Here is a 13,051-nt window from a genome sequence, read left to right as displayed (position 1 = left end):
TGCAGGAGTTCACAGTGTCCGGACAGTGATGTCCCTTCAGCTCCAAAACCAGGCCAGTTTGCTGGAGTCCTTACTGCAGAAGGCGGGGAGTGGGGAGGGTGAGGACTGGCGGGAAAGCAGCTGCTGTTAGTGCCTCTGCATGTGTGTGTCTCGTGTGTCACAAACGGTGGTGGTGGTGTAGTCGCTCAGTCATGTCCAACTCTTGCAAACCCCTGGACTGTAGCCTGCCAGGCTCCTCTGTCCATGGGATTCTCCAGGCAAGAGTACTGGAGTGGGTCGCCATTCCATTCTCCAGGGGGTCTGCCCAACCCAGGGATTGAACCCGGGTCTCCTGCATTGCAGGCAGATTCTTTACTGCCTGAGCTGCAAGGGAAGTCTCACAGACGTCAGTCTGCACCTGTTAGAGCGCAAGTCTGAGTGATACTATGTGATATTCGTCTGGCTGGCTGGCTTACTTCCCTTAGTGTGAAGTGAACATTCTAGGTCCATTCACGTCGCTGCGGATGGCGTCGTTCCCCTCTTCACTGTGGCTGGGTACTATTCCATCGAATACACCTGCCACATTCCTCTGCTCTTGGACATTTAGGTTGCTTCATCCGTGGTCTTACCATTTTATTGTACATTAGCCTGTAACGTTTTGTACAAGGTTAAAAAAGGGGAAGAGAGCTGGAGAGGTCTCCTTTTGGCTCTATTCTGGCTACCCGAGAAAGCCCAGGAGTATCATAGGATGAGGGGGTTCTAATAATGGATTAGAAAAGATCAAAGCCCATGCAGGACACTGCCCCCTAGGAGAGGCCGTTCATCGACTGTGAGTGGACCATCCGCGCACTGCTCCTTTCTCCTTGTAAGCTGTCAGATTTGGAGTAATTGGACAGCACATCACTGACTATAATTTTAAAATTCTGCTTCAGAGAACATTTGAAACTCTGTTGTCATTTTTAAATTTCTTCTTTTGACGGATGGGGCTGAACACTAAATTTTTTGTGGAGATTTCAGACCTGCCCCCTCGTCTACCACAAGGTCTCCCAGAGCATATAAGCAAGCACCTCCTGGCTCCCTTCAGCCCAAGACAAACAGTGGCCATGCTGGAGGGCCTGGCAGCTGATTCATCCTGGCGCGGACACATCCGGGCTTCAGTTGGGCTGGGACCCAGGGCCCACGACTGAAGTGTGATACGCCTTCCTCTCCTCACGCCAGCGACAAGCTGGGGCCTCTCCCCTGGCGTCTGTGCTACCAGGTGTGGGTAATGAGCCACACGCCCCCACCCCTGCCCGCGTCACAGGGCGTGGAAGGTGGATCTCCCTTTCGGCGTTCCTGTGGGCCCATCACTTCCAGCTGGGAGGTGGAGCCGGGTTTTCTGAAGAGCTCAGACCTTGGGCCTCTGGAAGTGAAAGGGTTCCATTTTCCATTTTCATATCTAAGAGTTTTAAGCAAATTAGACTAAACATGCTTCTTTTGTGGTGTTTTTCATTAATTGTCCTTAAAACTCCAACCTATGAAGCATGATTGAAGGGGAGATTTACTCATGTTCGTTGCTCAGAATAAATGCGATGATTTTTCTTTTTTCTCTTTTTGCAAGGATGCTCTGAGTTTGGGGATTTATTTATGTTTGGGAAAGACATCCAGTGAAAGGATGGTTTGCAGATAGCCACACAGGCAGACCACGAAGAGGTGGTGTCTTAGGCTGGGTCCATGCAGGAAAAAGAATGCTGGAAACGTGGATTTTATTGGCATGATGGTTATGCCTTGTGTTTGGTTATTCTCGTTAATCACTTTCTCCTAGTTCCAGTCAACCGAGGTCAACCAGGTTCAACCGAGGACCTCACTCACAGGGTTCAGCCCCCCAGCAAGCAAGTCGGCCCTGTAATCAGAGCTCTCACAGCAGCTGAAGGCCAGAAGGGCCCATCCGACTTCTGACGGGTCAGCAGAGGACTGAGTATGAACGTCCGACCAGGCCTCGCCTGCTGCTTGCAGGCTGGTGCCCCTCTCTCTGAAATGCTTCCCTTCAGTTTGCACATGGAGCTCAGTATATACACAGCAGCTCTCACATTCGAACCAAAGTGTAGGAGACAGTCCTGGTTGTCCCAGAGGAGGTGATACTTACATTCTAAAGCAAGAGAATTTGCCATACCTAGTTCTCAGCATCTCCAACGTGGAAGCTGTTCTCATCCCCAGTGATGGATAGAACAGTCAGGATGGACAGGATTCTATAACCTTGTCCCTGTTGGGCTTCCCAGGTGGCACTCATGGTAGAGAACCCGCCTGCCAATGCAGGAGACCTAAGAGATGTGGGTTTGATCCCTGGGTCGGGATGATCCCCTGGAGCAGGGCACGGCAGTCTGCTCCAGAATTCCTACCTGGAGCATCCCATGGACAGAGGAGCCTAGTAGGCTACAGTCCATAGGGTTGCACAGGGCTGGACTCAGCTGAGTGACTTATCACGCATGACCCTGTTGCCTGCACAGGAATGCCGAGGCAGGCGAGCTTGTGCGGCCTCACTAGGAGGGCACAGCGCCAGGGTCATGCCCCACTGCCAGACTCAGCTTGCACCCAGACCCAGACTCTGCCGCCTTCTACCTCCACGGGCCGTGTGCTTCGTGTGGGAACAGGGAGAGTGTGAAGCTTCTAGAGAAACGTGAGTCTAGGGAAAAGCAACTATTTTCATAACTGTTTACACAATAAAATGTAGTCAGGGCAGCGTGATTTGCCCTGCTTGTCACAAACGTGGAAGACGGTTCTCAGGGAATGAAGAAACAAGTCTCAGAGTTTGTGGGAACAGTGACAAAAAGGAACCATTGAAAAGCTTGTCTCCTCGGGGGATATTGAGGCACATGGAGGCTATGAGATGGTCATGATCGTGGGGAAAGTAATGAGCAGAAACACTGAGCACTTCAGCAGCTGCACCGTGAGAAAGAGTCACAGTTACACGTGTGCCGAGTGTGAGCGCACGTCTGCCCTTGGAGACTAGAGCCCTGGCCTGTTTCTCCTGTGCTCTTCAGTTACCGCTGGAATGACACCCCTGCTTTTTTCACAGCTGGTTGTTAGTTACCATTTTGCAGGCTTGCTCCCCTGTATGCACATAAGGGTGTGATATGTCTCTTTTAATGTTTCAGGCATTAAAATACCTAGAGGATCTCTCGCTCCCCAAATCCCAGCACACGGTGTTGAATGACATTCCTCTCACTCAAGGTCTCCTGAGCCCCTTGGCAGTCAGCGCCCCCTTCCCATCCTGGCCGCTGATGACACAGAAATCAGTGTAGACACACAGACACTACGTCTAGACGCAGACACTTCCCTACGTGTCTCTTGAGGAAGTCAAATCAGTTGAATAGTACCATGTGTGTTTAGTGTATGGCTTCTTCTACTTAGCCTAATGCTTTTTGAGACTTTTTCATATTGTTACACCTGCCAGTAGTTGGCTCCACTGTATGCTTATTACACTTGGCATATGCATTCATCGGTTGTGGATATTCTGGTTGTCTGAGTTTTAGTCTATTATGAATATAGCTACAGAAACATTCATGAACAGCTCTTTGGGCCAGCATATATTTTTATTTTTCTTCAGTTCAGTTCAGTCGCTCAGTCGTGTCCGATTCTTTGCGACCCCATGAACCGCAGCATGCCAGGCCTCCCTGTCCATCACCGTCTCCCGGAGTTCACTCAAACTCACACCTATCGAGTCAGTGATGCCATCCAGCCATCTCATCCTCTGTCATCCCCTTTTCCTCCTGCCCCCAATCCCTGCCAGCATCAGTCTTTTCCAGTGAGTCAACTCTTCGCATGAGGCGGCCAAAGTACTGGAGTTGCAGCTTTAGCATCATTCCTTCCAAAGAACACCCAGGGCTGATCTTTAGAATGGACTAGTTGGATCTCCTTGCAGTCCAAGGGACTCTCAAGAGTCTTCTCCAACACCACAGTTCAAAAGCATCAATTCTTTGGCACTCAGCTTTCTTCACAGTCCAACTCTCATATCCATACATGACCACAGGAAAAACCATAGCCCTGACTAGACGGATCTTTGTTGGCAAAGTAATGATTCTGCATTTGAATATGCTATCTAGGTTGGTCATAACTTTTCTTCCAAGGAGTAAGCGTCTTTTAATTTCATGGCTGTAATCACCAACTGCACTGATTTTGGAGCCCCAAAAATAAAGTCTGACACTGTTTCCACTGTTTCCCCATCTGTTTCCCATGAAGTGATGGGACCAGATGCCATGATCTTACTTTTCTGAATGTTGAGCTTTAAGCCAACTTTTTCACTCTCCTCTTTCACTTTCATCAAGAGGCTTTTGAGTTCCTCTTCACTTTCTGCCATAAGGGTGGTGTCATCTGCATATCTGAGGTTATTGATATTTCTCCCGGCAATCTTGATTCCAACTTGTGCTTTTTCTAGCCCAGCGTTTCTCATGATGTACTCTGCATATAACCTAAATAAGCAGGGTGACAATATACAGCCTTGACGTCCTCCTTTTCCTATTTGGAACCAGTCTGTTGTTCCATGTCCAGTTCTAACTGTTGCTTCCTGACCTGCATATAGGTTTCTCAAGAGGCAGGTCAGGTGGTCTGGTATTCCCATCTCTTTCAGAATTTTCCACAGTTTATTGTGACCCTTTATAAGAAACTGCCAAACCATTTTCCACATGACTGTGCAATTTGGCATTTCCTGCAGCTATGAATGTATAAGAATTCCACTTGTTTCACAATGAAAGTATGATATTTATTATTTTATCCCCAGCTGAATATAAAAGAAAAAGTGATTATGGACCCATTTCAGTTATGAATAAATCTATGTGAATCCTTAATAAAACATGACTCACTGAATCCCACTCTGAACTTAAAAATACATCTTGATTAAGATTTATCTCCAAATGCAAGATTGGTTCCATATTAGAAGGTCTACGGTCTTAATTCACTACTTGAATAAGAGAAATTATTTTGTATTGTCTCAGTAGATGCAGAAAGAACATTTATATCCACTGCTGTTTAAGATTAAAAGGAACTCTAGCAATTTAAGAATGGTATAGGTTATTTGGCAAAACTCAGAGGAAATACTAAACATAAGGGACAGATTTTGCAAGCATTCTCTTGATGATGAAGCACATGGCAAGAGCAACTACTCCAACAACTTTTAACATAATATTGGAGATGGTGGCTTATAAAACAAGGAAAGGCAAATGAGAGTGAAAGGGCTTGAAAGAAAGACAGAAGTCTTGTATTTGCAGATTATTTCATTCACTTAACTGGAAAAACTAATACAGTAGAATCATTAAGCTGTTAGAACTAATATGAGTTTTCATGGTTATTAAATGTAATAACTAGTAACATTGGTCAATACACCAATAATAACTAACAAAACTTATAAATAAGATTTCCTTTTTATAGCAGATAACACTTGAAAATATCTATGAGCTTAATCAGAAAAAAAAATGATCATGGAAAAAATTTAGAAATGCTAACAAACTGCATAGAAGATCTAAATAGCATTTTATATCCTTCCATAATTTAAGTTACAGCCTAAGATTATAAGGTTGCCAATTCTTCACTAATTTATCAATTTATTGCAGTCTCGATCAAAATTCCAGTACTACTCAATGAGCTTATTCCAAAACACATATATTGGGGAAAAAAAGGCTAAGTCAGCTTCATATTTTCCCTATTAGATAATGAGAAATACTTCAAAACCATAAAAATGAAAACAATGTGTTATTGGCTCAATAACTGAAATACAGCCAGAGGAATATATAAGAAATTTCACAGATATTTGGGAACTTATATTAAATATGACTCCACAGAACTGTGGGGAAAAGATAGATTATTTGGTACAATGTTTAAGGAAAAACTGGCTATTTTGAGAAAAATTAAGCTCTTTCTATTTAAACATGCATACATCTAATGACTTAACTATTTAAATTTGAAAGGGCAAACTGTAAGTAAGTACAGTAAATTATAGGAGAAGGGCGTTGTGACCTGTGCTTGGGAAAGACGTTTTCACTCTGGTTCTTCTCAGTCCTTACAGTCTTTACTGCAGTGCCTTATACCCTTACTAGGTTTCCAGTCACTTTAAGCATATTGACTTAAAGACTGTGTATGATATGACTCTATTGTCTAAAGTTTTTGTATTCCATTTCTGATGGTTATTGTGTCCACCAATTCTACTTGACAGGAAATCTTCAAAGATGACCACGATCAGAGTTTATCCTTGAGGGTCTTGCATGACTTTAGTTAAAGGAATGGTTCAAGAGGGTCTTGGTTTGCCCTGAGGAGTGCTCTGGGTCTTCCAGCCAAGACCACATTTTTTTTTTTTTGTAAGCATCTTCGCTTGGACATCCTGTGTCAGGTAGCATAAGCTAAAACTGCAAGAGCAGTCCTGTGGTTATGGATTTGTGAGGTGATTTCCTTACCTCAAGCTGAGATAGGCTTGTCTTCATGGGCATACGGGTGGTCTTTCTGGTCCACATTTCACTCAGCTTTAAACACAGTGTCCTCAGTCCCAGCTCCCTTCCCGAGACCCCAAGCCCTTGCCTTCTGCGTCCACATGACTGTTAAAGCCCAAGTCCCTCACCTTTTAAAAACAGAAATCAGCAATTTCCTGAGGCTGACAGAGTGTGCCTCATGAACTTACGACCCTGACTATCTGTCTTTTTTTCATTTTTGCCCTTATTTTCTTGCCTGCTTGACTATATATATTTATGCATTGTGGGAAAACCTCAGACTTGTTACAGCCTTCACACTAACTGCCCTCAGGTTTGCAACACACACTGGAGGAATCAATACCCCGGCTTCAGGCAAAATCAAACATCCCGTAACATGTAGTAGAATGCCTTTCTGTTAAGCTAGTCCAATTTGGGCTTCTGTCCCTGGCAACCAAGAGAGTCATTCGTGTCCCCCTCTGTGTTCTCACGGCCACTTTACAGTCCTTGCAGATGAATCAGGAGTGTTTCTTTTCCCTGATTCTGGGTTGCACTTTGCCACCAGGCTTCAAAGGGACTCATCTCATGTTCGCATGTCTTTTAAAACGCATCCTCTGGAGCTCAGTCAGGCGCTGTCCTCCTGCAGCTCTGCTTTCCATGAGGCCCTGCACCCACCCTGCCACCTCTTCCTCTGGAGCTCAGTCCAGAAGGACCAGTCCTCCTGCAGCTCTGCTATGTTCCACATGCAGGCCCTGACACCCACCTCAGTCATGCCACCTCAGCATTTTTCCACATGCAAGGAGGACCTGACATTCAGGCAGTCCTTGCATCCAGCTCAGACCAGTGCAGGTGACATTCAGGGCAGTCCTCAGTCATGTCCAGCTCAGCATATGTTCCACATGCAAGGAGGACCTGACATTCAGAGGTGTTCAGTCCTCAGTCGTGTCCAGCTCTCTGCAACCCCATGGGCTGCAGCAGGCCATGCCTCCCTGTCCTTCACTATCTCCCAGAGTTTGCTCAAACTCACGTCCATTGAGTTGGTGATGCGATCCAACCGTCTCATCCTCTGTCCTCCCCTTCTCCTCCTGCCTTCATTCTTTCCCAGCATCGGGGTCTTCTCAGATGAGTCAGTTCTTCTCATCAGGTGGCCAAAGTATTGGAGTTTCAACTTCAGCATCAGTCCTTCCAATGAATATTCAGGGTTGATTTCCTTTAGGATGGACTTGTTTGATATTGCAGTCCAAGGGACTCTCAAGAGTCCTCTCCAGCACCACAGTTTGAAAGCATCAATTTTTCAGTGCTCAGCCTTCTTTATGGTCCATCTCTCACCATGGCTACTGGAAAAAGACACTCAGAGGTTAATTCCTGCCAAATTTGAACAACATTCAGGTGATTATGATCTCATACATTTATCCACTGGATTTTGTTGCTTATCCCTTTTCTTAATGGTTCAAGAGTCTGGAAATAGCAGTGGTACTGCTATCTGAAAATTGTTTATATGGTTTCAAGATCAGTTCTAAGAAAGGATTGTTAATGTTCTAAGTTGTTGTTGGTATGAGATTTGTAGCTATGTTTTGCAGGCTGAGTTTTGTTTTGTTTTGTTTTCATCCCAGATATGTGTGGTATCCCATTGTCTCTGATATAATCCAATTCAAGAGAAATTTTAAAATAAACTTGACACATGCTCATGAATATGAATTTATTTTGGGACTTGTGAATGAGAGTAATTCTGCCCCAATGTGAAGTTTTTCTTTTAGATTTTTATTTGAAGTAAGAGCTAAGTTGTCCCTCTAGAACAGTTCACATCCTCAGGCCCAGATCTGACCGTCAGCATCAGTTCAGGTTACTACAGTCACCAGGCCTTGGTCTGCCAGCCTCCAGACCATGAGAATTCAATTTTGGTAGTTCATACACTGTTCAGTGTTCAGTGCTTTAAGTCCTGAGCTGGCTAAGATGGGGCATTTGTCAGGAGGGGGTCAAGACCCTGCTGGTGGGCCTCCGTTTGATTCTCGGCTCCAGTCGCTCGGGACCCCTGGGGCTGGGTCACAGCACCATCTCCAAAGCACCTCTGGTTCCAGGGCCGGGTGTCAGGGTTTTTGTGTAATTTCGGCACCCCAGGTGACTGTGGGAACTCTGAAGGCCCGTCTGCCCCACCACACTGGACATTGTTAATACGGCTGTAAACACAAGGAACACTGCAGCCAAGATCAAAGTCAACTTGACCTTGAGACGGCTGGTGGAGTTGTTCAAACTCTTGACCGTAATACTGAAGGACGCAACATGCTGACTCAGGAAGAAGGACGGGAAGGAGGGTGAGGCTGGGGCCGAGGCCCCGTGGCCTGGGTGCTGGGGGCATGGTCGGGACTGGCCCAGCACAGCGGTTCTGCAGGGTGTGAACGCAGAGAAGGCTCTAGGGCTGATCCAGATTTTATGTCACTTGACAGACAGATGGGTGTCACAGCAGGACAAGTACACCTTCCTTGGATTTGAAGTTACATTGTGAAACCCAGGTGGCCTTAGACACAGCAATGTATTAAATACAGAATTTCAGTGCAGATTCAAGGCCACTGCAGGGCACCTGGAAACGCCTGAGCTGAGGCCTACCCACGATGCATGGGGGAGTGACCGTCGGCTGCAGGAGGCAGAGGTTGCTAGCGTTAGAACTCTGTCAAGACACTTGGCAAAGGGAACACCCACCCAGCAGGTTCAGAAGCGCCCACCTGTTCAGGTTTCTCTGGCCCCTGTCATGGAAATCTGCTTCCACTGACAAAATATTCAAGCCATGGACCGATAGGGCTTCCCCAGCTGCCGGGGCCCAGCCCCAGTGGATCCAGGGGGAGACGGCGTCGGCAATCAGGAGACAATAGCTTAAGTGTTAATTAGAGATATAAAGAGTGGTTAGATAGGGATAGCTCAGTGAGAAAATTCAGTGGAGAAAAGAGGCTGCATAACTTGGTTTACGTGGAAAACCAATAGAACTCCAAGACAAGGAGTTTGCGCCACCCACGTAGGCTGCAGGCGTCCTCCTGCTCTCCTGAAGGAGAGGAGACACTAAGGCCTCCCCGGTCAGGAGGAGGCAGGCAAAATTAGTAGGCCTGGGCTTAGAAGCCCAGGCAAAATTAGTAGGCTTGGCGAGCCTCCAGGCTCCAGATGGGAATTCAGCCAGAAGGTGAGAGAAAGAAAGACATGGGGAGACCAAGCTTCGGTGAACGAGGCCCGTAGCTTTGTTTTCAACAGGGGCTTATATACCCTAAGTTGCACATAGAGGATAACAGGGGGTGTGAAATCATGCAAAGTCAGCAGTCTTTGTTCCTTATCAAAATCAGGCTTTCTTTTCTGCAAACTTATCATATATGTATGGTTTAGGTGATATACATCATCTTCTGGCCAGAAGGCCTGTTAACGTTTTATGACTCTGACAAAGGTTTGTCAACCATAAGACTTATTTTCTCTAAGAGTAATTATTTTAAAGTTTGGCGCCATCCTCCGAAGGTGTTAGATAAAGTTGCATTCCTATAGGGCAAAGGTGCAGTGGGTTTATACAACAAAGGAAAGAATTTATTACCTTAAGGGTCTAAAGTTGTTAACACCAAGGCCACTACTTATTTTTTCTACATACCAACTATATTAATTAATACACTTCCAAGGATACAACCAGGGGATGTGGAAACTTGGCAGCAAGCATTGGCTCAACAGTGAAATCTTCTACTAGTTCTATTCTGACAATTTCTAACTCTCCGAGAGGCTCTATACTATTTGAATATCTTAAGCTTCCCATGCCTCTCGCAGTTGGGAGACTGTAAACAATCATATGTGTAGCTGTAGGAGTCCGGGTAAACCTGTCAGGCAAGTTAGAGAGCCATCTGAGGGGTTTGGATTGGAACACTCCTATTATGCCTAGGAGGCTAATTAGCTAGAGCTCTAAGTTGATTTCCTTCAGAGAAAAGGTGGTTGGGGATAGCCCCCCGTGACTGTCAGAGGAGTTGGTGAAAGTCATGAAGCAGTAAAACAGACAGACTCCGGTTTAGGGGTAGATGCTCAGGCAGACCCAGAGGGGCACCCCTCGAGTTCTGGCTCGCCTTGCCCACCAGAACTCTCCCACAGGACCTTGTCATGGGTGGGGACTCCTGTGCTGGCTGCCAGCACCCAGCCTTTCCACGGAGACCACTTCACTTGTTTCTTCTCTAGTCAGGTTGATGAAAGCAGTCCCACCCCGTGTCATTTTGGAAGATCTGTGTATTTAGGCTGTGCTGGTCTTGGTTGTAACTCTGGAGATCTTTGGTTGCAGCATGTGGGATCCAGTTCCCTGAACAGGGACCGAACCCAGGGCCTCCTATTGAGAGTGCAGGCTTAGCCCCCGGACCACCAGGGAAGGCCCCCACCCCACCCACACTGTATTGCTTAAAATCACAAAATCCACTTTCTTTGGGGGAAAGAGACAGCTGGAGTCTGAGATGAGCCTGTGCTGATGTGATGAGAACATGGAAGCCAGCCAGGGCCTCGGGAGGGGGGCCGTGACCTTGGGAGGGGGCCGTGAGCTCTGGAGGGGGGCCGTGACCTTGGGAGGGGGCCATGAGCTCTGGAGGGGGGCCGTGAGTTCAGGAGGGGGCCGTGAGCTCGGCGCAGCCTCATGGCCTGGACTCACGGCACCACGTGGAGCAGGGATAGGTTCTCAGCTGGCAGTGGTTCCTGGCAGGGACCCTGCTCAGGCTCCGCAGGGACCCCGGCTCGTGTGCTTGGCCCCCACATTCACCTGTTGCTGGAATCGCCTGGTAAAGGGCACACTGCTGTCCCGGTGAGACGGGGGCTCCAGCGCCCGGTGGTGCTCTTGGTGAAGCTCAGGGCCCCGCATGGTCTGGTCCAAGTTCCTCTCAGTTCTGACCATGTGGGCACGGGCTGGGGTACGGTCAGAGCACAGCAGTCGTTTCCGTATGAGCTCAGGCTGGGTGGACGCAGAGTCGGGAGATGGAGAAGGAAAGCGGAAAGCAGGCATGGGGGGGGCACCCCTGTGCCCTGCTCTTCCCCTGCCCCTGCCCCGCCAAGTTCATGTGGTGAAGTCCTGCCCCTGCTGTGGCTGAATTTGGAAAGAGCCCCGGGGTGGGGTCCGCCCCCGTGGGGTGGCCTCGTAGGAGGAAGGGAGCCCCCAGGCACACGAGGGGCGGAAGGGCAGTGAGCACATGCTGAGCGCCCCGGCGGCCAGACGGGAAGTGGCCTCAGCAGAGCTGGAGCAGCACCCTGACCTTGGACTTGAGCCTCCGGCTGTGTTGTTACCCCCCACCCCCACCCCAGGCTATGGGCAGCTGGAGCCCACAGGCATGGGGCTGAAGGCTGGCTGGCCTCTGCTGAATTTACCCCTGGAAACACAGCCCCAGGGAGGAGCAGAGTTCCGGGGGGCAGCCAGGCACCCGGTTCTGGGTCCTGACCCCGCCTCCCGCCCCTGCCAGGCAGGAGTGGGTGAGGGCTGGGGCACAGGCCCATGGTGTCCTGGTCCCCTCCACGGGCCGCCTCGTCCCAGTGACCTCAGGCCCCCCACTAGATGCCTCTGGTCCCTGAGCTCTGTGGTTGGTTGGGGCCATGGGACATTGAGCCGGACGCCCTGTCCCCTCTGGGTAGTGTAGACAGACTGACTGACCACAGCTCTCACAAATGTTAGAATGGCCCCGGAATGCAGTTTGGGTTAATCAAGCGTAAGCACAGAGCGTGCTGTACACATAGACGCTTTTGCTCTGTGGTCTATAAAACGTCAGTAAGGAAAACGTCCCCCATGAGCTGATTCTCCTGAGAATCAGCTGATTCTCAGGAGAAATCACAGATTTCTCATGTAATAAAAGGGGATGGGAGCCACACATGTTTTATTTCCATCACAGCTCATCACAGCCACCTTGGATGGCAAGCTTCAGCTGTTTCAGGCCGAGTGATGCTGACCCACGGGCTGGGCACCGCCTGGGCCAGAACATGGCCTGAGTCTGGGTCCTCGTCCTGAGAGATGCCAGTGGTGTCTACACCACCCGCTCGTCTGAGCCACCCTCACAGTCGCGGCCTGCCCACTCCTTGCTGGGGATTCCCTGCCCTGGAAAAATGGAAATGGTGTCCAGCACTTCTGCACAGAATTTGGTCAAGTTAAAATAGAATGTTCTTCTATTTTAATAAAAGATTATAAAAAATAATCTCTTATTTCTTTCATAATTTAGTCTTTGCAGAGAGAGGAGGGTGAGAGAGAGACAGGGACAAAGGGACTGAGAGTCAGATGCGGAGGGGGAGAGGGAGACTTCCCTGGGTCGGTGGGAATACAACCCTGCTGGTCCTGAGCCCTGGCCTTCTGGTGGATGCGCCCCAGCTTTGCTGGGTGAGCCAGCCTCTGCTGGGGCCTCCACCCTCACACACAGCTTGGCTTCTGGGCTCCCCCCACCACCGGAGGACTGTCCAGAGGGGACAGCGTCCAGTCACCGTCACACGATTCCTCAGAGATGCACCTGCCTCCAGAGACCCCAGAACCAAGCCTTTCTTGAGCCCCAGAAGAGTCAGGATGCTTCTAGAACTCTTCCAGATACAAGGACCCAACAACACTGGAGACCGTCCATGGGGAAATGCCCCAGGAAACTCTAGTGTTCCCCATTCCACCAGGAACCTGCAAGCCCCCC

At 48.6% G+C, this 13,051-nt stretch overlaps 1 protein-coding gene across 2 annotated transcripts in view; it reads left to right on the top strand.

Moving 5' to 3' along the window:
• The window catches only part of WDR27 (WD repeat domain 27), a 148,438-nt gene extending 135,914 nt beyond the window's left edge, over positions 1-12,524 (top strand). For both annotated transcript variants that reach the window (XM_070377073.1, XM_070377069.1), the window contains one exon: positions 12,278-12,524. In XM_070377073.1, the coding sequence (XP_070233174.1) occupies positions 12,278-12,328 (51 nt within the window). In that variant the 3' untranslated portion in view covers positions 12,329-12,524. The remainder of the gene's footprint in view (positions 1-12,277) is intronic.
• The last annotated feature ends 527 nt before the right edge of the window (positions 12,525-13,051 follow it).

This window comes from Bos mutus, chromosome 9, assembly GCF_027580195.1.
Source record: "Bos mutus isolate GX-2022 chromosome 9, NWIPB_WYAK_1.1, whole genome shotgun sequence".
Lineage (NCBI taxonomy): Eukaryota > Metazoa > Chordata > Mammalia > Artiodactyla > Bovidae > Bos > Bos mutus.
This window is presented reverse-complemented; position numbering and strand designations above follow the sequence as displayed.